The sequence below is a fragment of the Triturus cristatus genome, chromosome 1_2, assembly GCF_964204655.1.
Source record: "Triturus cristatus chromosome 1_2, aTriCri1.1, whole genome shotgun sequence".
Classification (NCBI taxonomy): Eukaryota; Metazoa; Chordata; class Amphibia; order Caudata; family Salamandridae; genus Triturus; species Triturus cristatus.
The window spans coordinates 640,593,332-640,614,234 of record NC_140580.1 but is presented as its reverse complement, the minus strand read 5'-3'; the positions used below and the strand labels follow the sequence as shown (position 1 = coordinate 640,614,234).

Sequence of the window (20,903 nt, the reverse complement as noted above, 5' to 3'; positions counted from 1 at the left end):
ATAATTGTCACTGTCTGTTGTATTTAATAAGTGTTTGTCTAACGAGTAGTGTTCATCGAACCAAAAAGTTGAGAAAGAAAAAAATTGTTTTGCAGATCGCAGTCATTAAACAGACTAGCTGACAAGACAAATGGTGTAATCAATGGTGTCAGAGGCAAAATGTATGTTGTAAACATCATGGAAACCACAGCCACTCCCACTTTGCTAACTGCCCCATACCCACTCCGATGCCTTCTGTTCAATGCCAGATCTCTCTGCAAACACACCACCTAAGTCTGGGACACCATTTCAACCCTCACCCTGATGCGATCTTTATCACAAAGACCTGGCTCAATTCCCAGTATGCCCCGGCATTGCCACCATAACACCCGAGATGATACACAAGACCGCACCCACAAACATGAAGGAGTCATTGCCAACATCTACATCGTCATCATCCACAAAAAACCAAACTGCTGCACCACCAGCAAAGACGACACCACACCGATCATGAAACTCAACTTCCAACTCTGCATCGACAACAGTATGACCATCAGAGGCACCTTCACCAACAGACACTTAGGACCACGCACCAGCTTCTGTGACACACTCACTGACTTCATTGCCCCTCTTGCCATCAAGTCTAATAACTACATCTTCCTCAGAAATCTCAACTTCCACCTGACATCAAAATTGGCCTCACCTAGCTGGCACAGATCGAACACACAGAGTAGTCAAGTCTAATAACTACATCTTCCTCAGAAACCTCAACTTCCACCTGGACGACCCCACAGACATCAAAATTGGCCTCACTTAGCTGGCACCGATCGAACACACAGAGTAGGACACACACTGTACCAAATGTTGATGGCCAGAGAAAGAGTCAAATACTGCCATGCCAAAGAACTCACCTAGTCTGAACACTCCATCACCCACTTCACCATTGCATGATCACAATACGCTGCCACCATCCCCTTCCACAGCTGGAACAGAGTGGCACAGACCCATAGGATGGACATCCACAGCACCACCCAGCCCACCCCATGATCCAACCTGGAACAAGCAGTCCATAACATCACTACATGGATCACCAATGCCACCGACTGAGTCCCTCACATCAAACAAGCCAAGACCTGCAGATCTACTAAACAAGCCAGCTGGTACACACCAGAACTCAGGACAATGAAACGGCACTGCAAACAACTGGAGAGCAGATGGCACAACAGCAGATACACCACAGACCAAGCCACCTTCAAGTCAACCCTCAACAAATACCACCAACGGCTCAAAGATTTGAAAAAAAGACACCCTAGCAAATTGCATCGAAGCAAGCACCAACCACACTCAGGAACTCTTCAGCGTTGTCAGAGAGTTCTTCTGCCCTATGGCCACAGGGAACACAATCCCTTCCTCACAGGAACTCTGGGATGCTCTTGTGAAACATTTCCACAAGAAGATATCCACCATCTACACGAAATTCGAGTCCCAATCAACTGACCTCCACATCCTCCTCACTCAACCGGAAGCCTCCCCTGATCAGCAACTCACCATGTAGGAACTGCTCACCACACAGAACACCAAAGCCATTATGAACTCCATCCACTCAGGAGCACCCACAGACCCCTGACCCCACCACCTCTTCAACCTCTGAGGCAAGGATAACAGCCGCCAACTCACCACCATCCTCAACACATCCATCTTTCCCGAAGCATTGAAACCCACAGAAGTCAGACATCTCCTCAAGAAGCCCTCCACTGACCCCAGCGAACTCCAGAACTACTGCCCCATCCCACTGCTCCCTTTCCCCATCAAAGTCATCGAGAAGTCTATCAACCAGAAGCTCACCAAACACCTGGAGGGAAACAATCTTGTCCACACCTCCCAATCTGTTTTTCGCGCTCAAAACAGCATGAAGCCAGCTCTAAACTCTGTCACTAATGACATTCGCATTCATTTTGACAGAGGAGAACCAGCGGCCCTGATCCTCCCTGACCTCTCCGCAGCATTGGACACCGTATCTCACCACACACTAATCAAGAGACTGCATGGCATCGGGAACCAGGGAGAAGTCCTTAGGTGAATCGCATTGTTCCTCACAGGACAAATTCAGAGAATCCGCCTACCTTCCTTCACCTCAGAACCCAAGAGCACCATCTGTGGCGTCCCTCAAGGTTCATTACTCAGACCCACCCTCTTCAACCCCTACATGACACTCTAGCCTACATCATCAGAGCCCTCAACCTCATCATCATATTCCACGCTGACGACATCCATCTCATCCTCTCACTCTCAGCAGACCCCACCATCAAGAAGAAAAGCTTCCACAACTGCATGAAGAACGTCGCAGACTGAATGAAGACAAACTGTCTGAAGATCAACAATGGCAAGACTGAAGTGCTGATATTCGGCGAGACCAACTTCCCCTGGAACAACTGGTGACCCGCATAACTCGGACCCACTCCCACACCAACAGACCACACCTTCGACCTCGGCATCATCCTGGACAGCAAGCTCACCATGAAGAAACAGATCAACACAGTCTCCTCCACCTGCTTCCATGCTATGTTTTTTTGTGCTGCTTTGATATGAAACCACTGAGAAGATTGATCATCCCAGTACTCAAAAATGTTCACTTTGTTCAATGTAGGGTAGCGCTGGTGTTTTTACAGCAATTACACTCAAGAGTTATATTTAACTCTATAGCCAGCTTTCTCTTACAAGTTAGGAAAGTCAGGAAAGGTCTCTGTTAGTGTAAACATTTTATATTTTTATACTTAATTTCTACATATGCTGTATTGATTTATATTTTAAAATGGTTGAGTTATTGATTTTACTGGATATTTATTTTAATCATGTTTTTTTATGTTTTATATTGTATTGATCAGATTTTATTGTGATGATTATGTATAAACTTTTATGGTTTTATGAAATCGGATCAAGGAATTTGATTTGATTTGAATTTGTCCTGTCTGGCGTGACCAGATGTTCCAAATAGGCGCTTATTGCTTCAAAGCGCTATTTTACAGTTTGTTCGTTAAAAATTCATATCTCCAGTTTCACATATTGGAATTTTGTTTTTGGTCCTACTGTATTTATTAAATTAAGTTATATTTCTTTAACTGGCTGTGGAATCTTTATGTGTGGAGTTTTCACTGTTTTACTGTTTGAAGTGTTGCACAAATACTTCTCACATTGTTTCTAAGTTACGACTGACTGCCCTGTGCCAAGCTACCAGAGGGTGAGCACAGGTTAATTTAGGGTTTGCCTGCTTGTTACCCTGACGAGGATTGTGGTTGCTGCCTGACTTTGGCTCATACCCCAGTCAACCAACAATCCGATTTCTAACAAAAAAGTACTACAAAATGCAGTTTGTGAACAGCCCCCAGGCCCTTTATTTTGATGGAGACATGTAAGTTACACTTTTGGAGTAAATTTACACTTGGGTTTTATGAATAGCCAAAAAGTAGGATACTCCCTAAAAGTTTAAACTTACTCAAAGGTGTAAATTATAGCTGTGACTAGCTTACAAAAAATAGTAAACCTACACTGATAGAAGTACTACTTGAATGGGTGCATATGTACTACTTGTTGAAATTCACAACATTTTCCAGTAGCAGACTGGTAAAGCAGTGACATTGTCAGGTTTCCATGCATACTACTTGCAATCAAACACCCAAAAGGTGATGGATGAATACTTGCAAATAATCTAACCACTGGCAATCGCTCGAATAATATTCCAAACTATCACTTTTTACCCAAAGTCTCTTTAGACAGATTGCCACCTAAAGCAAACCAGTACTGACCCTGTTCCTCATGGAAACAGTCCATCTCGAATAATGGTCATCTCACCCCTCCACCCTACAGCCCACTGCAGGCTGTTTTTTTGTGTTGGGAAATTGAGACTCACACCATCCCGTCCGAATATCACTAACTAAGATAAGTCCCTGTGATGGAGGCAGGGACATAGCTTAGTCAGTGAGATTCGGGTAAGGATTAGCACATTCAGGCTTCCTCCCCTGTCACAGCACTCAGTCTACACTCACTGGAGTGATAGCAGAACGTATATTGACCCTGGACGGGGCGGTACTGTAGCACTTGTTCTTCTTGACTTGAGTGCCGCCTTTGACACAATATCACATCCAGTGTTGTTCGGGAGACTAGGAGAATGTGAGATCCATGATAAAGCCCTTCAATTGCTCTCATCTTTTTTGTTTAAGCAAAACTTTCAGGTAGCCTCTAACCTATGCTTCAGCTATATGGTTCATAGCATTTGGCATTCTTCAAGGCTCCTGATTAAGCCCCAAGCATTTCACATCTATATGTTCCCTCTAGTAGACATTGGTGAAGCATTTGCCTCTCTCTGTATTCTCCTATGCCAGTGGGTCCCAAACTGTGCACCGTGGCTCCCTGGGGAGCTGTCAAACCTAGCCAGGGGAGCCGTGCACCAAGCACTTTAATGCATTTAATGTTGATGGGGTTGTTGGCTTCAATTAAACTACTTAGACTTAAACTCTTGATGTCGATGATTTGTAAGTGACATGCCTAAAGCTGCAAATGTAGTGCTTAATTGATTGCATGTCGAGGGATATGACCTCCATATTTTACTGGATCCCCACATTCCAACACTCCCAAAGTAAGAGGCAGATGTCTGATTTATTTTGTTACTCGTTAATAGTTTAATTTTTCTCCAAATGCATTTTACATAAAATGTAAGTTATAAAAAAGTACAGTTGTCCTGTCTATTAAACACACTAAGTATTATTAAATATTGACATTTGTACTTGAATCATAGCTACTTCCAGTACACATTTCTTTCAGTACACATACATTCCAGACAGGCCTGCTCTCTCCTTGACCACAGGGAAGTAAAACACGATATACAGCATAATGCCAACATTTAGAACCTAGCAAGGAGGGAGGTTTAAAAAAAGTCAGAGGAATTTGTTTACTTGCATTGATTTGGAGGCAGTTTTAGGGAGGAGACAGCAAAAATAAAGCTGTATGTGGTTTACAAAATCGTGAGTCACCCTGCTGAGACAGGTGTGTTGGCACAAATTATATGGGTAGGAATGGAAGTGCATGCAAATATTCTTCAAGCGCAGAAACACTTTGGCAATGAGGCCTACATGCATAGGGGTGCTATCTAGCACTGTACGTTGGATACAAAAGTATGAGAGGGTACTATAAAAAAGGTTAACTAGGAATATTTTATTAGAGGTGCCGCTTCCCAGCGTATAGGATTATAATACCTTCATCAGCTTCATCCCAATTATTTTCAGGGAGAAAAATGTAAGTACTCCAGAGGGCGGGCTTACATCCCCCCACCCCCAAAAAAGTAAAAGTGGGAAGTCACAGGCAATGGCCAATGGGTCAAGGGAGCCGTGGGTCAAAAAAGGTTGAGAACCACTGTCCTATGCAGATAATACCCTGATTATCATCTCCTTGTCCCCAGATCAGGCAAGTATACCCCGCCTGCAAAGTAAATCCTGCTTGTCATCCATTGCACAGGGGATGGAAACCAACTACCTAAAACCTATTGGCAGTAAAAGAGAAGTTCTAATAGTAGGGTCTCAGTCCAACCTCTGGTGAACGCACTGGTGGCTAGAGGCACTGTGTCCTGTGCTAGTTCCCAAACAGGTTGCAGAAACTCCTGCCATCAGGCCGGAGAGTGTCAGTAGCTAAGCAAAGTGTCTGCCTACTCTTTCAGTCTCGTCTGATGTTCAATGTAATCCTTCTGGTTTCTTCCAATTTCAACCCAAAAGTCTATTGTTAAGGTGCTTATCACTTCACTCCTCAATTATAGACATGTGCTTTACCTTGAAGTGACTAAGACATCATTAAAAAGATTCCAAACTATTCAGAATGCTGCCACTCACCTCCTGGGTCACATCCCTAAGCACACTCAGGTCTCAGGCAGCTTTAGAACCTTCATGAACTCATAATTGAGAAACACATGAAATTCAAACCTTTATGTTTCACCTATACAGCTTCCACCCACAGGACCTCACTGTCGCAGGAACCTTGTGGGTCTTTACTGGCATACTGAGCCCTGCATTCCTGCATATAGAGACTAGCTCTGGTACCTCATTGTAGTCGTGTGATACAGGAGGACTGCTCCTTTAGACATTTAGCCCATAAATGATGGAACACTATTCCTCTATACCTACGTCTTAGTTCTTCCAAAGAGATATTTCGCAAACAACTAAAGACCTCGCTATTCTCATGGTCTATGTCTAGCTTTTGCTGTTGCAGTTCTATTCTGCTAGCACTGGGAAATCTTGTTTGGACATCCATGTCCTTTACAAATTGCTAAGAAAAGAACTAGAAATAGAAATAACTGAGCAACACTCTGGACAAGAGTAGAAGGGATAATGTTTGCTTCTCTAGTATCCTTGAGAAAATGGAACAGGGTGATATCCGAACCTCCTTGTTCTCCTTTTCCCACAGAAATAATGGAACTGGAATTCTCAACACTACATGATTTACAGGGAGTGCATCGAATCTTCTCTAGGAAACTGATAAAGAAAGACACCTTAAATCTGTTATTGACTAATTTTTCCAGCATTGGTAGGCAAAATCATCATGGTGGCCAAAAAGCATGGCCCTTACTAGATTGACAACAGTAAGGTGTTTCCTTGACCTGACTTCTCTCATGACACCAACATGACTGTTCTTGGCTATGATGAGGAAATAAAAAATAAGATTTGATCTTCAGCAGTCAGCCGTTATGGTCATCACGGTAGACAGGAAATCCAAGTCATTTCGTGAGCCGGTAGACCACAGGAGATTTCTGGAAACATCAACAATGGACAGTCCAACCACTCCTTGGCACTATTCCTGTCTGAGACCTCCAATGATGTTATAAAATTGCTAATGATTGAGAAAGGCTCCTATCAGTTAAGACATAAATAAACCGAGGTTCCCTATAAAACCTTCCTAACATATTTTTTACATAGCCATGATTATACAGGGCAAAAGTCTAGAACTGTACTTGACCTGGCATGCCTTCTTTGGGTGTGTAGGATTGATACATCCTTGTTCACCTGCAAACTACTCCAATTAGACATTGCCTGAATAGGGAAAGGTTGGTGATTTATTCTTTTTTTTCCTACCTGAGTCATCTTGCCCACACGAGCACAGTCAGGTCGAGAACTTCTACAATCTTTTGGCCCTTGCAGCTGGCTTATTGTAGCATTTGTAATAACTCAAGATGTCCGAACTCTGAGGACTGAGTTGTTAAATCCACCAATTAAAGATTTTCCAGTGGTTCATCTTTTTCAAGTCAACTTTTCTTTCATTATTGCTCCATTTTTGGTTCTAAAAAACAGAATCCCAGTTCTGCTGGAGTCACATGCTCAAGTCAGGGCCAGACCTCCCAGATAACCTCTGCAAGTATGGTATGCTTACTGCCTTCTCTAGGTCTCAGCATCATTACATAAAATATACAACGGTCTTATTCAGCGTTTAACAGGAAACATACCTTTCCCTAAAAGAGGTTGGTAAGTGGAAGAGGACTCTGTAGGTAAACTAGTCCACTCTTGCAGAGGTTTCATGAAAACTATTTCAATATATTCTGCTGTTGAATTTATATCCAACCTTAGCAGGGCGGTATTAATAGGATAAGACCCAGATGTAAACAGATGTATAGACCGACCCAGTGCTGGACGGATCAGGTAAAGCCGATTTGGTGGGAAATCAAGACAGTGGATGATGTGTAATATGTTGGAGGACTGTATCTAGTGAGTGAACTATACTTTCATATCAGGCGCCAGATCGCTGCCAATCTGAGAGAATTATTTGCTGATATTAGATAGTGAAATCATTGACTATTTCCTCATACAAATCCTGCTTTAGATGGGCCTCATCTTTCTACCCTGGAAACCCTGGCATTGGAATGTATTCCAGTGCAAATTCCTTGAATAAAAGAGACGTCTTAAAATGTACATAGACTCTTACTTGCAGTATCCTTGATTCAGTCTGACTGGATACCCTCAAAGGTGACAAGAATCGCTCTACAGATCTACTGATTGATTGATTGATCGATGGACAGCTGGTAATGTCTTTGAGTCTGTATGGTGAATAACTTTTTGTTTGGAAAGAGATGAACTAGGGCTATATTAATCTTGTTTGAGTGGTCTGCAATGGACATAACTTCAACATACTCTTCAGACACCTTGCTGTGATTATTGATGAAGGCAAAACATTAACTGAATACTGTGGTGACTTTCCAGACAGTATTTGCACTCCTCCGTTTCTGATGGTGGCACTACAAGTATAGTGTTAACGCTGGCAATATTCTGGCAGCCCAACTCATGCACAGAGACGTCAAGTCTGTAAGCCACATGATTCAGGAAGAAGGAGGATCCTGGCACTAAGGATGGCATAAGTCACAATTCAACTACACAGTTGGCTTGTCTCCACTAAAAGCCCCCAAAACCCTGCTAGATAAAAATTGATGGTACAGTCAAGGACGTTGGGCCTCATTTAGAGCTTGAAGGAACTGGAAATCCTCCGTCCTCTGGAGGGACTAAAGTGGGGATGCCTTTAAGTCGGTATGGTATTGACAAATTCATTATTTAGATGATTCTTGGGATCAAAGAATATGTCCTTCAATTAAAGGGTTCTTCTTTACCGCTTCCTGATGTTTCTCAACACTCCTCACCCTGCTTTCCTTTTCCTTCTTCCTCACTGTCCCCCACGTCACCATGCATTGTACACTAACCTAGGCATCCTTGACCTAATATGAAGGCTGTCCTAGGCTGATACGGAATCGGCATGGGGTTGATATCCTGCAAGCATCACATCATATCCCTTCATTAATAGGGCAGATGGAAATATCACTCTACTTGCCAACCCGATCCAACGGAGGTTTTTTTTGTAATTATTAGTTCCTTAAAATCATGTGTTTCTTTTTTCTGGAGCTTTAATCGTTTGGTCCCCTACTCCTTCTCTGTGCTCATGTACGTCATGTTGTGAGCCACCATGTTGTTTTGCTTTGTTCCAAGGCTGTACCTTCTTTGTTGGATGTTGTAATTAGAGTCTAGTGTGGTGTTCCAGGGTTATGATCTGAGATTGCAAATGCTCAGAGAAGGGGCTTTCCTCCATCTTCAATACTGTTATCTTTGTGAATTAATTTATTAACAATATGTTAACGTTCTTATCTGCAATAGTGAATTGATTTGCATCAGTAGAGACCCCCCTTTGACTCCAAATGTTTCCTGTGTGTGCATGTTGCCAAGCTCCTGACAGCTGTCATTGACTGCTTAGTGTTCAGCTTGTTCACACCCTTAGCCGCCTGTTGTTTTAGGGTGATGCTTCCTACTGAAGGATAGAGTCAATGACAACACGATGCTGTTAACTATGTGACGGGTTTGCCATTAACATTAGGCCTAATTAACATCATATTCAATATTCTGCTCAATTTGTCGTTGAGCTGGTTATGGGGCCAGGGAGATGCTTATTACATCTACAGTTATGCCCAACACGACAGAACCATGCTCAATATACCTGGGCTGCTTAATTTGCCAGAGTGCAGCTGAGCTTGTCAAGTGCTAGCAGCATTATTAGCCAGGTGCATGCTATGACTGGGTATGTTATCATGTGCTGCTGTTCATTTGCTTGAATGCTGCTGAGGATGCAGGCGCTGCTCTGCATTCTAGGAGTACTTTACTCTGTGCCAGGGCTGCTGCTCAGTGGGATAAGGCGCCTCCAGTGACGTGTGGGCGCTAATCTCTTTCCACGTGTCTCCCACGCCTCTTCCTTGGTGCACCACCACTGAGCTCTTGAGGGTCTCGAGAGCCCTGCTGGTCCTGCCTCTACGTCTTGTGAGATGTTGGAGGAGTTTAGAAAGATACAAACAGATTCCAGCTTCAAGTGAGTGACAGTAATCATGCACAGCTGCTCTGTCCGCCATCTCTGCTCCACTGCTGTGCTTTCCATCAAAGTCTGATGTGAAAAGCAGTTCACATCTCTAGCCCACCCCAGACTGCATCCCCTAACAAGAGGGTGTTTATGGGGTACCACTGTGAAAGGTGCCTGGAACTGTGTTCAAGGAGCAGAAATGTCCCGGGCGAGGCTCTGCCTGTGGTCCCTGGCCTGTGCTATCACAGCGCACGCAGAAACACTAGCTGCCAAGGAATGAAGGTTCTGAAATATTCTCAGCGCTGTCAGCCACTGCGCCCAAGAGGTTCTTTGCTGGTTGGCGTGGGAGTACTGTGCTCCTTGAAAAGTGCCTGTATTTACAGGCCCAGCGGGTCAGGTAACACAGGAAATGGCACTTTTAAATAAGCGAGTCTCAAGAGGCATGCAGACACACTCCGGAAAACGTTTTAGAGAGAAAACTGGACACATTTGCAATCCCTAAATTAAGTCTTTGGCAGGATCTAAAGTTGAGGCAACTAAGTCGCAGATTCCTTTGGAACTGGGGGGCCTCTGAGCCAGGACAAGAGACATGGAAAGCTCAACCCCACTGCCAACAAGGAGGGCGTTATTTCAGAGTATTCTCAGCCCTCATACCACCTCCGATTATGTTTCTCTTGAAGGTGTTGGGGGTGACCTAGCAAGGCTGTCTTTCTTTTCTTAGGAGATCTTACCAAGGAGTGCAGTAAGCAGTGCACAATAGTGGTTCATTTTCAAAGCAATCAGCCGTGGACAATGTTAGTTAGTCAAATTGATTTAATACTGGTGTTTTTTCAAAAGAGCAATCATAAATACAATTTGAGGTGTAAACAGGTGTGCCGCCATCGAGACACTGGCCGAGGTAGCTCACATGGTGCATGTTTTGAAACATTTCCCAAAGACACGCATTCTAATGGCGCGATGGGAGGTGCTGGGCTGTGAGTGCTGAGACCTTCACTGCTTGCGTCCACCGTGGTGGGCTGGCTTCTGCTGCTCGTGGGAGGGCTCCGGGGCGCATGGTGTGTGAGGTTCCACTGGAAAAGAAATGGCATGAGGTTAGGAAGCCTGAATGCTTATCATATGGTCAGGGTTGATATATTGCCACCAACAGAGGATTAGATATCTAGAAATGCTTTGTCATGAACTTAACCAAACTCTTGTTATTGAAATTGGTTTCTCCTGCATTGAATGTTGCTCTCATTTCCGTAAAGTCAATTTTTAAATTGTATGCCATTCCAAGTTATAGTTATCAAACAGACATTATGTCGATGTGGTTTCCAAGAGATTGTAGTGTTTCATAGAGGGGCGATTGCTATTTACTCGAAACGCCTGATTACTGCGCTGCATTCTATTTATTACTGGAAGAAAATATTAGAATGTAGATTGTTGGTTAGGACTTTGGTGTGGTGGGTGCTTGGATTTCTGTGCAACAGGGAGTTCGTTTTGGTGACTTGTAAGGTGCAGCTCAATTGGCTGATTAGAGAATGAGATCTTAGAGAGGAGTTGTGTCTCAATGGTTGAGCAGTTACAGCTTGATTGGATTGGCGCTGTTTAAGGAGGAGGATTAGTTCCCTGTTGATCATGTGATTGACTGCTGCTAGTTAATTTTATCTTAATTTGTTGTTTACTGATTGTTTCAATGGCTTGGCAGTTATGTGATGGGTTTGTTGTAGGCACTTCTCTGGCTCTTTGCAGAGTTGGCTAACTTTGTGTGTACCAAATACTTTCTTAAGTAGTGGTATGTTCAGTATTCAGCTTCCTCATTTATCGAGAGATTGGTTGGCCTTTTGGGTGCTTAGTTGGATATTTGTATTGCCTTTACGGCCGGTGGGTGAATGTAGTGCTGTTTAATTTGCTTGTTAGTTTAGCCGATGGATTTAATGATTTTTAGAGTAGCTGGATTGTTATATTGTTCATTAATTGGTCCAACGACTGGCATGTGTATTTATTACATGGCCACTCTCAGTAGTTTGGAGCATTGTACCAAAGAAAGTACTCATACTGACACATAAAGACATTTTACCAATAAACCTTGTACAATTAGAAGGCAAACGAAAGCCCTAAGTAAAGGAAAATCTAGGAAAGGTGCTACATGTCAGGAGCAGATATAAATATAATAGTGCTCAATGTAAAAATAAAATCACAACTGCTTCTGAAAAATTCCTTGTTGACACTAGAACCATAACATTTCTCATGCATGTTCGGAAGCTGCCTGTGTTCCTTAAAGCAGGGGACCATATTGGGCATGCACTCTATTTACTGCAAAAATCAATAAGATCATATTAATGCTACAAATGTGGTATATACAACACACCTGGTTCAGCACGTTTTTGTACCTCGTCCTGGCACTGTCGAACTACCTGGTCTTCGTGGTGATGAACTGGTCTACGCGCTGCAATAATTCAATAACAACCATTATTACAGTGAGAGGAGTGGAATTGGACTACTGCTATTTTCGTTTAAAATGAATACTCCAGCTTCGATGAAGTATTTATCAAAATAGTACAGGACAGTGTGTAACTCATTCCACAGGGTAAGCAAGGTTAACAGAACGGAATATCTCCAACACACCACAGAACACAACGCTGTTCCAACACTGTTCCAACCCATATAATGTCCAACCCATCCCTGATCGCCTGTGAGCTTCTGTTACCACGTGGCACAGGTGATGTAACCAGGAAGGAAAATGTGATGCCCCTGGTGATGAATTGAACAGGATGTAGATGGTCATGCCAGACTCAGTGTAAGACTGCCGACACATTTCAGGTACCAGGCAAAATATAAGGGTTATTGCCTGGAGGACTCTGAGTGGCGGAAGCAGGTCAGAAAGGGGGGTAGTGAGAATTACGCCATTTAGTAAAAAAGAAACTGCATGTGACTTCCACAAAGCCTATTCCATTCGGAAAGTACAGTACAGCCCTTAGGGGTAAGCCCATGTGCATCCAGTATCAATATGTCCCCCGAGAGCTTCTACCACACAATAGTTCTGACCAAGATTCTAATGAGGCTACAAATATTTCAAATTAGAAGAAAATGATATTGTTTAAGGATGGCTTGTCCATCTAGACTGCAGTTTTCCGGCATGGTGCAACACATTATCCTGCGTGATCTTCAGCTCTGTCTTTGTTCTTGTAGTATTATTGCCTTCTTTTATTGTTCAGTTCTCTTGCAGATTTCGCTCTGGTCCTCCTGTAAGGTCTTCGCATGTGTTTACTAATGCTGTGAAAATACATTCTTAGATATTATGTTTGTTTCTGGAGAGACCCCTCCTCAACTCCTATCACCAATGCCACTGTTCCAGAGCCATGTTTGACCTCCTGTCTTGAATTTATACATTCTGAAGCGCTATTTACACTCGTACTTTCTGTGGTTCAACTTATTTCAGACAGTCCTTGCTCACATCTGCATTGTGGTATTAGCGAATGAAAAGCATGTTTTATGAGCAAGAACTCCATATATATATATATATATATATATATATTAGTTCATTTGCTTTCAATTGACCTTGTAACACATTATGTATGTTTATTATTTTTGTAAACCAATACATACTTTTAATTTCCACATAGGACCTCCAGATAGGCAAAAGAAATAGCTACTTTTGGTGCGCTGCATGGAAACCTTCACTTTAACAGTTTTCCAGGAGAAATCACAAGCATGAACATGTTCACACTTGAAAATATAAAGGTGCAAATTTCCGAATGGCAAATTGCAATGCAAAAGTTAATAATGATTTGACTTGTTATCGTTCTACTGTATAGGGACATTAATTCCAGGGCCGGACTGGCTGTAGCGGGCCCCGGGCAATCCCCCGGTGTGCCGCACGGCTGGGGGGCGGTTTTGGGCTCCTGGGGGCCGTTTTTGTTACAGGGCTGTTTTTGCAGCCAAGCTGCAAAATCGGCCCTGTAACAAAATCGGCCGAAAACCGGCCCGGGCAAAGAGCTCGGCGCACCCCCAAACCCCCCCAACCCCCCCCCCCCCCCCACCGCGAGGGAGGGGAGGGGGCAGCCAAGCAATTTGCCAGGGCCGGTTTTGGTACCCAGTCCGGCCCTGATTGATTCCCTCCAAAGAAACACACCCTAACCAAGGGGCATATTATCAAGAAACGGAGTTAAGCTTATCGCCTCTTTAGCTAAAGCGGCGATAATGGGCTTGATAATATGCCCTGGAGAATTCCCATAGAAGCCCATGTTCTGGTGTTAACATGGGCTTCTATTGGAATTCTCTGCGGCATTTTATCAAGCCCATTATCGCCGCTTTAGCGGCAGTTTTCTGCCGCTAAAGCGGCGATAATTTTAACGCCCTGCTTGATAATATGCCCCCAAGTTTTAGAGCGTTATGTCCCCTTTCTCTCCCAAACCATGGGGTATATTATCAAGACAAGCGATAAAATTATCGCCGCTTTAGCGGCAGAAAACTGCCGCTAGAACGGCGATAATGGGCTTGATAATATGCTCTATGGAATTCCAATTGAAGCCCATGTTAGATGTCCTTCACATCTAACATGGGCTTTAATTGGAATTCCATAGAGCATATTATCAAGCCCATTGTCGCCATTTCAGCGGCAGTTTTCTGCCGCTAAAGCGGCGATAATTTTATCGACTGTCTTGATAATATGCCCCCAACTTTCTATCTCCCCTTAGCCGTTGTTCAGTTCTGGCCATTCAGTTATTCGGAAATTAACCGGGACAAAAGGTTTTGTGAATACTCACAGACCTGCAATTTTGCGAGTGTTCACTGACTGGTGTGGGTGCCCCCAAACCCCAAGGAATGCACAAAACTCATTGTTTTCAATGAGTTTGAATATCATTCATGTTATTTTATGAATGATAAAATGGACTCTTTACTTGTAAGTGATGCTGGTGTGCAGCTTAGGCAAACTTCCAGGTGTAAAAAAATAGGTCCGTGAAAGGTTCCCATACTGTTCTACTACAAGGTATCGATCTTGCCTCGCTAATAGTCCATTAGATTGTGCGCTACATACATTCGAAGTAATAAATACTAACAATGCCCATGTGTGCCCTTATTTAAATCACGTATAAATAAATGAGGATTCCTGTAATGGGTGCCTTGGCTTGGCAGTACTTACGTTCATGGCAGGGTTCTGGCTGGCTCTGCTGGCTCGGCTGGGAGGCTGGCTGGCTCGGCTGGCAGGCTGGCTGGCTCGTTTGGATGCCTGGCTGGCTCGGCTGGCAGGCTGGCTGGCTCGTTTGGCTGTCTGGCTTGCTGGGCAGGCAGGCGGGCTGGCTCGGCTGGGAGGCTGGCTGGCTCGTTTGGCTGTCTGGCTGTCTGGGCAGGCAGGCGGGTTGGCTGGGCTGGCAGGCGGGCTGGCTTGGCTCCGGGACCGCAGGCTTTTTCTGGGGTGGCTGGTGGTGTCCTCCGCCCTTGGCAGACATGGTTCTCTCGGTGTGGCAGGGTCTGCTCTCAAAGTAACACTGGAAGAGCAATTTTCTGATCTGTGTCTGCTGTATCCACAGCGAGGTGCTTTTATACCTGACACACAGAGAGCCACCCATAGGGATGGGGCAATGGCCATCCCGAGAAAGAGCCTGTCATAATTTGACACGTTGTAATTCAAAAGTCACAGATTGGAACATTATCAATTGTCATTAACTCTTCCTAGAATACAGGGCATTTCTTCTTACAGCACTCCTTACCACACCTTTGCAATTAAAACCAACGTGATAACACTGAGTTTGTGAATAGGGTTTGTGACATTTGTAATTAATGAATACTGTAAGAATGTTCGGGTTTGGGAGGGTGTGAAACCCAAAACATGCCATGCAAAAATCTCAAATACTTTTTGATCGAGTTGAAAATTAAGCTCTTTGGTGGGAAGTAAAACAAGTTCTTAAACGGGAAATGTGGCTAGTTATTCTGAGAAGGCCCGTTTTGCCAATTTATGTCGTAAAACATAAACTGCATGAGATAAAAATGTCCTGAAGCGACTTTACTTCTTTCACATCCTTCCAGGCGAGCCTTGGTCTCTCTCTCAGAATGACTGCTTGTAGTTCAGAGAAAGATGAATACAGCTGGGTATCCATGTCTCGGTGACCAGATCCAGAATATTATTAACCCTACATTCATAGTAGTTTAACTCGTAACATGAAGTCTGATAATGCTGAAAAAAATTAGAACAAATATCTGCTAATGATGATGGTTCTGTTTAACCAATGCAAACAAAACACGATGATGAATGGAGTACTGAAACCTTCCAACCATCCACCCCCAGTCAAGAGATCTGGGTTTAATCCATCCTTCTTTTGATTATTAGGTATAACCTACCTCATGGTTCAGGGCATCCTTTGTGAGGCAATCAGTAGCGGCTCCTGGAGGGAGTGCTGCGGGGCCGTGGGGTGGGGAGGGGCAGAGTGGGGTGCAGTAAACTCCAGCTCACGGCCGACAGGAGTAATGTAAATAAATAAAAAGAATTTCACTGCGCGCGCTGCATCTCCATTTGGCGTTTCAGCGTGCACAATGAAATTCGTTTTATTTATTCTTTTATGTACTTACCTCCGGTCGGCAGTGAGCCGGAGTTTACCACCCCCCACCCTGCCCCTCCCCCGCCCAACCGCCCGCAGCACTCCCTCCAGGAGCCGCTACTGGAGGCAATCCTGATACAATGTTGCTGCAGCGGGAACCATGTTACATTGATCTCGGATTTTCCTTGCTGAGAACTTTTCCTCCCTGCTCTGCACAACTCGCCCTGGAGGCCAGCAACAAGGGGGATGTGAAAACTCACTCGGCGCGTACCTCTGTTTGCTGAACCCATTTCTGTTGGCTTTTGGGACCCTGATCCAACCTGGAACAAGCAGTCCATAACATCACTACATGGATCACCAATGCCACCGACTGAGTCCCTCACATCAAACAAGCCAAGACCTGCCGATCTACTAAACAAGCCAGCTGGTGCACACCAGAACTCAGGACAATGAAACGTCACTGCAAACAACTGGAGATCAGATGGCACAACAGCAGATACACCACAGACAAAGCCACCTTCAACTCAACCCTAAACAAATACCACCAATGGCTCAAAGATTTGAAAAAAAGACACTCTAGCAAACTGCATCGAAGCAAGCACCAACCACACTCAGGAGCTCTTCAGCATTGTCAGAGAGTTATTCTGCCCTACGGCCACAGAGAAAACAATCCCTTCCTCACAGGAACTCTGGAATGCTCTTGCGAATCATTTCCACAAGAAGATATCCACCATCTACACGAAATTCGAGCCCCAATCCACTGACCTCTACATCCTCCTCACTCAACCGGAAGCCTACCCTGATCAGCAACTCACCATGTAGGAACTGCTCACCACACAGAACACCAAAGCCATTATGAACCCCATCCACTCAGGAGCACCCACAGACCCCTGACCCCACCACCTTTTCCACCTCTGAGGCAAGGATAACAGCCGCCAACTCACCACCATCCTCAACACATCCCTCTTTCCCGAAGCATTGAAACCCACATAAGTCCTCAAGAAGCCCTCCACTGACCCTAGCAAACTCCAGAACTACTGCCCCATCCCACTGCTCCCTTTCTCCATCAAAGTCCTCGAGAAGTCTATCAGCCAGAAGCTCACCAAACACATGGAGAGAAACAACCTTGTCCACACCTCCCAATCTGTTTTTCGTGCCCACCACAGCATGAAGCCAGCTCTAAACTCTGCCACTAATTACATCCGCATTCTTCTCGACAGGGAAGAACCAGCGGCCCTGATCCTCCCCGACCTCTCCGCAGCATTCAACACCGTATCTCACCACACACTCATCAAGAGACTGCACGGCATCAGGAACCAGGGAGACGTCCTTAGGTGAATCGCATCATTCCTCATAGGACAAATTCAGAGGATCCACCTACCTTCCTTCACCTCAGAACCCAAGAGCACCATCTGTGGCATCCCTCAAGGTTCATTCCTCAGACCCACCCACTTCAACCCCTACATGACACTCTAGCCTACATCATCAGAGCCCTCAACCTCAACATCATATTCCACACTGACGACATCCATCACATCCTCTCGCTCTCAGCAGACCTCACCATCAAGAAGAAAAGCTTCCACAACTGCATGAAGAACCTCACAGACTGAATGAAGACCAACTGTCTGAAGATCAACAATGGCAAGACTGAAGTGCTGATATTCGGCGAGACCAACTTCCCCCGGAACAACAACTGGTGACCCGCATAACTCGGACCCACTCCCACACCAACAGACCACACCTTCAACCTCGGCATCATCCTGGACAACAAGCTCACCATGAAGAAACAGATCAACACAGTCTCCTCCACCTGCTTCCATTCTATTTTTTTTTGCTGCTTTTATATGAAACCACTGAGAAAATTGATCATCCCAGTACTCAAAAATGTTCACTTTGTTCAATGTAGGTTAGCGCTGGTGTTTTTACAGCAATTACACTCAAGAGTTATATTTAACTCTATAGCCAGCTTTCTCTTACAAGTTAGGAAAATCAGGAAAGATCTCTGTTAGTGTAAACATTTTATATTTTTATACTTCATTTCTACATACGCTATATGGTTAAATATTTTAAAATGATTGCGTTATTGATTTTACTGGATATTTATTTATTCATGTATTTTTATGTTTTATATTGTATTGATCGGATTTTATTGTGATGATTATGTATAAACTTTTATGGTTTTATGAAATCGGATCAAGGAATTTGATTTGATTTGAATTTGTCCTGTCTGTGGCGACCAGATGTTCCAAATAAGCGAGTATTGCTTCAAAGCGCTATTTTACAGTTTATTCATTAAAAATTCATACCTCCAGTTTTACATATTGGATTTTTGTCTTTTGGTCCTGCTGTATTTATTAAATTAAGTTATATTTCTTTAACCGGCTGTGGAATCTTTATGTGTGGAGTTTTCACTGTTTTACTGTTTGAAGTGTTGCACAAATACTTCTCAAATTGCCTCTAAATAACGCCTTCCTGCTCTGTGCCAAGCTACCAGAGGGTGAGCACAGGTTAATTTAGGGTTTGCCTGCTTCTTACCCTGAGTAGGATTGTGGTTGCTGCCTGACTTGGGAAATACCCCAGTCAACCAACATTCCGATTTCTAACAAAAAAGTACTACAAAATGCAGTTTGTGAATAGCCCCCAGGCCCTTCATTTTGATGGAGACATGTATGTTACACTTTTGGAGTAAATTTACACTTTGGTTTTATGAATAGCCAAAAAGTAGGATACTCACTAAAAGTGTAAACAAACTCAAACGTGTAAATTAAAGTTGTGACTAGCTTACAAAACAAAATAGTAAACCTACACTGATAGAAGTACTACTTGAATGTGTGCATATGTACTACTTGTTGGAATTCACAACATTGAAGCAGACTGGGAAAGTAGTGACATTGTCAGGTTTCCATGCATACTACTGGCAATCAAACACCCAAAAGGTGATGGATGAATACTTGCAAATAATCTAACCACTGGCAATCGCTCGAATAATATTCCAAACTATCGCTTTTTACCCAAAGTCTCTTTAGACAGATTGCCACCTAAAGCAAACCAGTACTGACCCTGTTCCTCATGAAAACAGTCCATCTCGAATAATAGTCATCTTACCCCTCCACCCTGCTGCCCACTGCAGATTGTTTTTTTTGTTGGGAAATTGAGACTCACACCATCCCATCCGAATATCACTAACTAAGAGAAGTCCCTGCGATGGAGGCAGGGGCATAGCTTAGTCAGTGAGATTCGGGTAAGGAATAGTACAGTCAGGCTTCCTCTCCTGTCACAGCACTCAGTCTACACTCACTGGAGTGATAGCAGAATGTATATTGACCCTGGACTGGGGCGGGACTGTAGCACTTGTTCACAGTATCACATCCAGTGTTGTTCGGGAGACTAGGAGAATGTGGGATCCATGATAAAGCCCTTCTATTGCTCTCATCTTTTTTGTTTAAGCAATACTTTCAGGTAGCCTCTAACCTATGCTTCAACTATATGGTTCATAGCATTTGGCATTCCTCAAGGCTCCTGATTAAGCCCCAAGCATTTGACATCTATATGTTCCCTCTAGTGGACATTGGTGAAGCGTTTGCCTCTCTCTGTATTCTCCTATGGCTATGCAGATCATACCCTGATTATCATCTCCTTGTCTCCAGATCAGGCAATTATACCCCCCAGCAAAGTAAATCCTGCTTGTCACAGGGGATGGAAACCAACTACCTAAAACCTATTGGCAGTAAAAGAGAAGTTCTAATAGTAGGGTCTCAGTCCAGGCTCTGGTGACCGCACTGGTGGCTAGAGGCACTGGGTCCTGTGCCAGTTCCCAAACAGGTTGCAGAAACTCCTGCCATCGGGCCGGAGAGTATCAGGAGCTAAGCCAGGTGTCTGCCTACTCTTTCAGTCTCCTCTGATGTTTAACGTAATCCTTCTGGTTTCTTCCAATTTCAACCCAAAAGACTATTGTTCAGATGCTTATCACTTCACTCCTCAATTATAGACATGTGCTTTACCTTGGAGTGACTAAGACATCATTAAAAAGATTCCAAACTATTCAGAATGCTGCCACTCACCTCCTGGGTCACATCCCTAAGCACACTCAGGTCTCAGGCAGCTTTAGAACCTCCATGAACTCATAATTGAGAAACACATGAAATTCAAACCTTTATGTTTCACCTATACAGCTTCCACCCACAGGACCTCACTGTCGCAGGAACCTTGTGGGTCTTTACTGGCATACTGAGCCCTGCATTCCTGCAAATAGAGACTAGCTCTGGTACCTCATTGTAGTCGTGTGATACAGGAGGACTACTCCTTTAGACATTTAGCCCATAAATGATGGAACACTATTCCTCTATACCTACGTCTTAGTTCTTCCAAAGAGATCCTTTGCAAACAACTAAAGACCTCGCTATTCTCATGGTCTATGTCTAGCTTTTGCTGTTGCAGTTCTATTCTGCTAGCACTGGGAAATCTTGTTTGGACATCTATGTCCTTTACAAATAGCTAAGAAAAGTAATAGAAATAGAAATAACTGAGCAACACTCTAGACAAGAG

General features: G+C 43.9%; 1 protein-coding gene across 2 annotated transcripts; it reads right to left on the bottom strand.

Annotated features, from left to right (window-relative positions):
* Positions 1 to 10,635: 10,635 nt before the first annotated feature.
* On the bottom strand, positions 10,636 to 15,349 carry LOC146867769 (uncharacterized). Of its 2 annotated transcripts, XM_085607799.1 has the most exons (3): positions 14,966 to 15,347; positions 12,191 to 12,268; positions 10,636 to 10,910 (listed from the first exon to the last, which is right to left on the bottom strand). In XM_085607799.1, exons 1-3 carry the CDS (start codon positions 15,270 to 15,272, stop codon positions 10,831 to 10,833), a joined length of 465 nt encoding a protein of 154 aa, XP_085463925.1. In that variant the 5' UTR covers positions 15,273 to 15,347; the 3' UTR covers positions 10,636 to 10,830. The 2 variants fall into 2 exon arrangements, with proteins under 2 accessions (XP_085463925.1, XP_085463934.1); XM_085607808.1 differs by lacking the exon at positions 12,191 to 12,268 and having other exon boundaries at positions 14,966 to 15,349.
* Positions 15,350 to 20,903: the final 5,554 nt, after the last annotated feature.

Coding starts and splice junctions, on each gene's coding strand:
- LOC146867769 (XM_085607799.1), bottom strand. CDS start 15,272: ATGTCTGCCAAGGGCGGAGGACACCACCAGCCACCCCAGAAAAAGCCT. Junction 12,269..14,965: donor GCCAGAACCCTGCCATGAAC/GTAAGTACTGCC, acceptor GAATTATTGCAG/CGCGTAGACCAGTTCATCAC. Junction 10,911..12,190: donor ACAAAAACGTGCTGAACCAG/GTGTGTTGTATA, acceptor TTTCTTTTCCAG/TGGAACCTCACACACCATGC.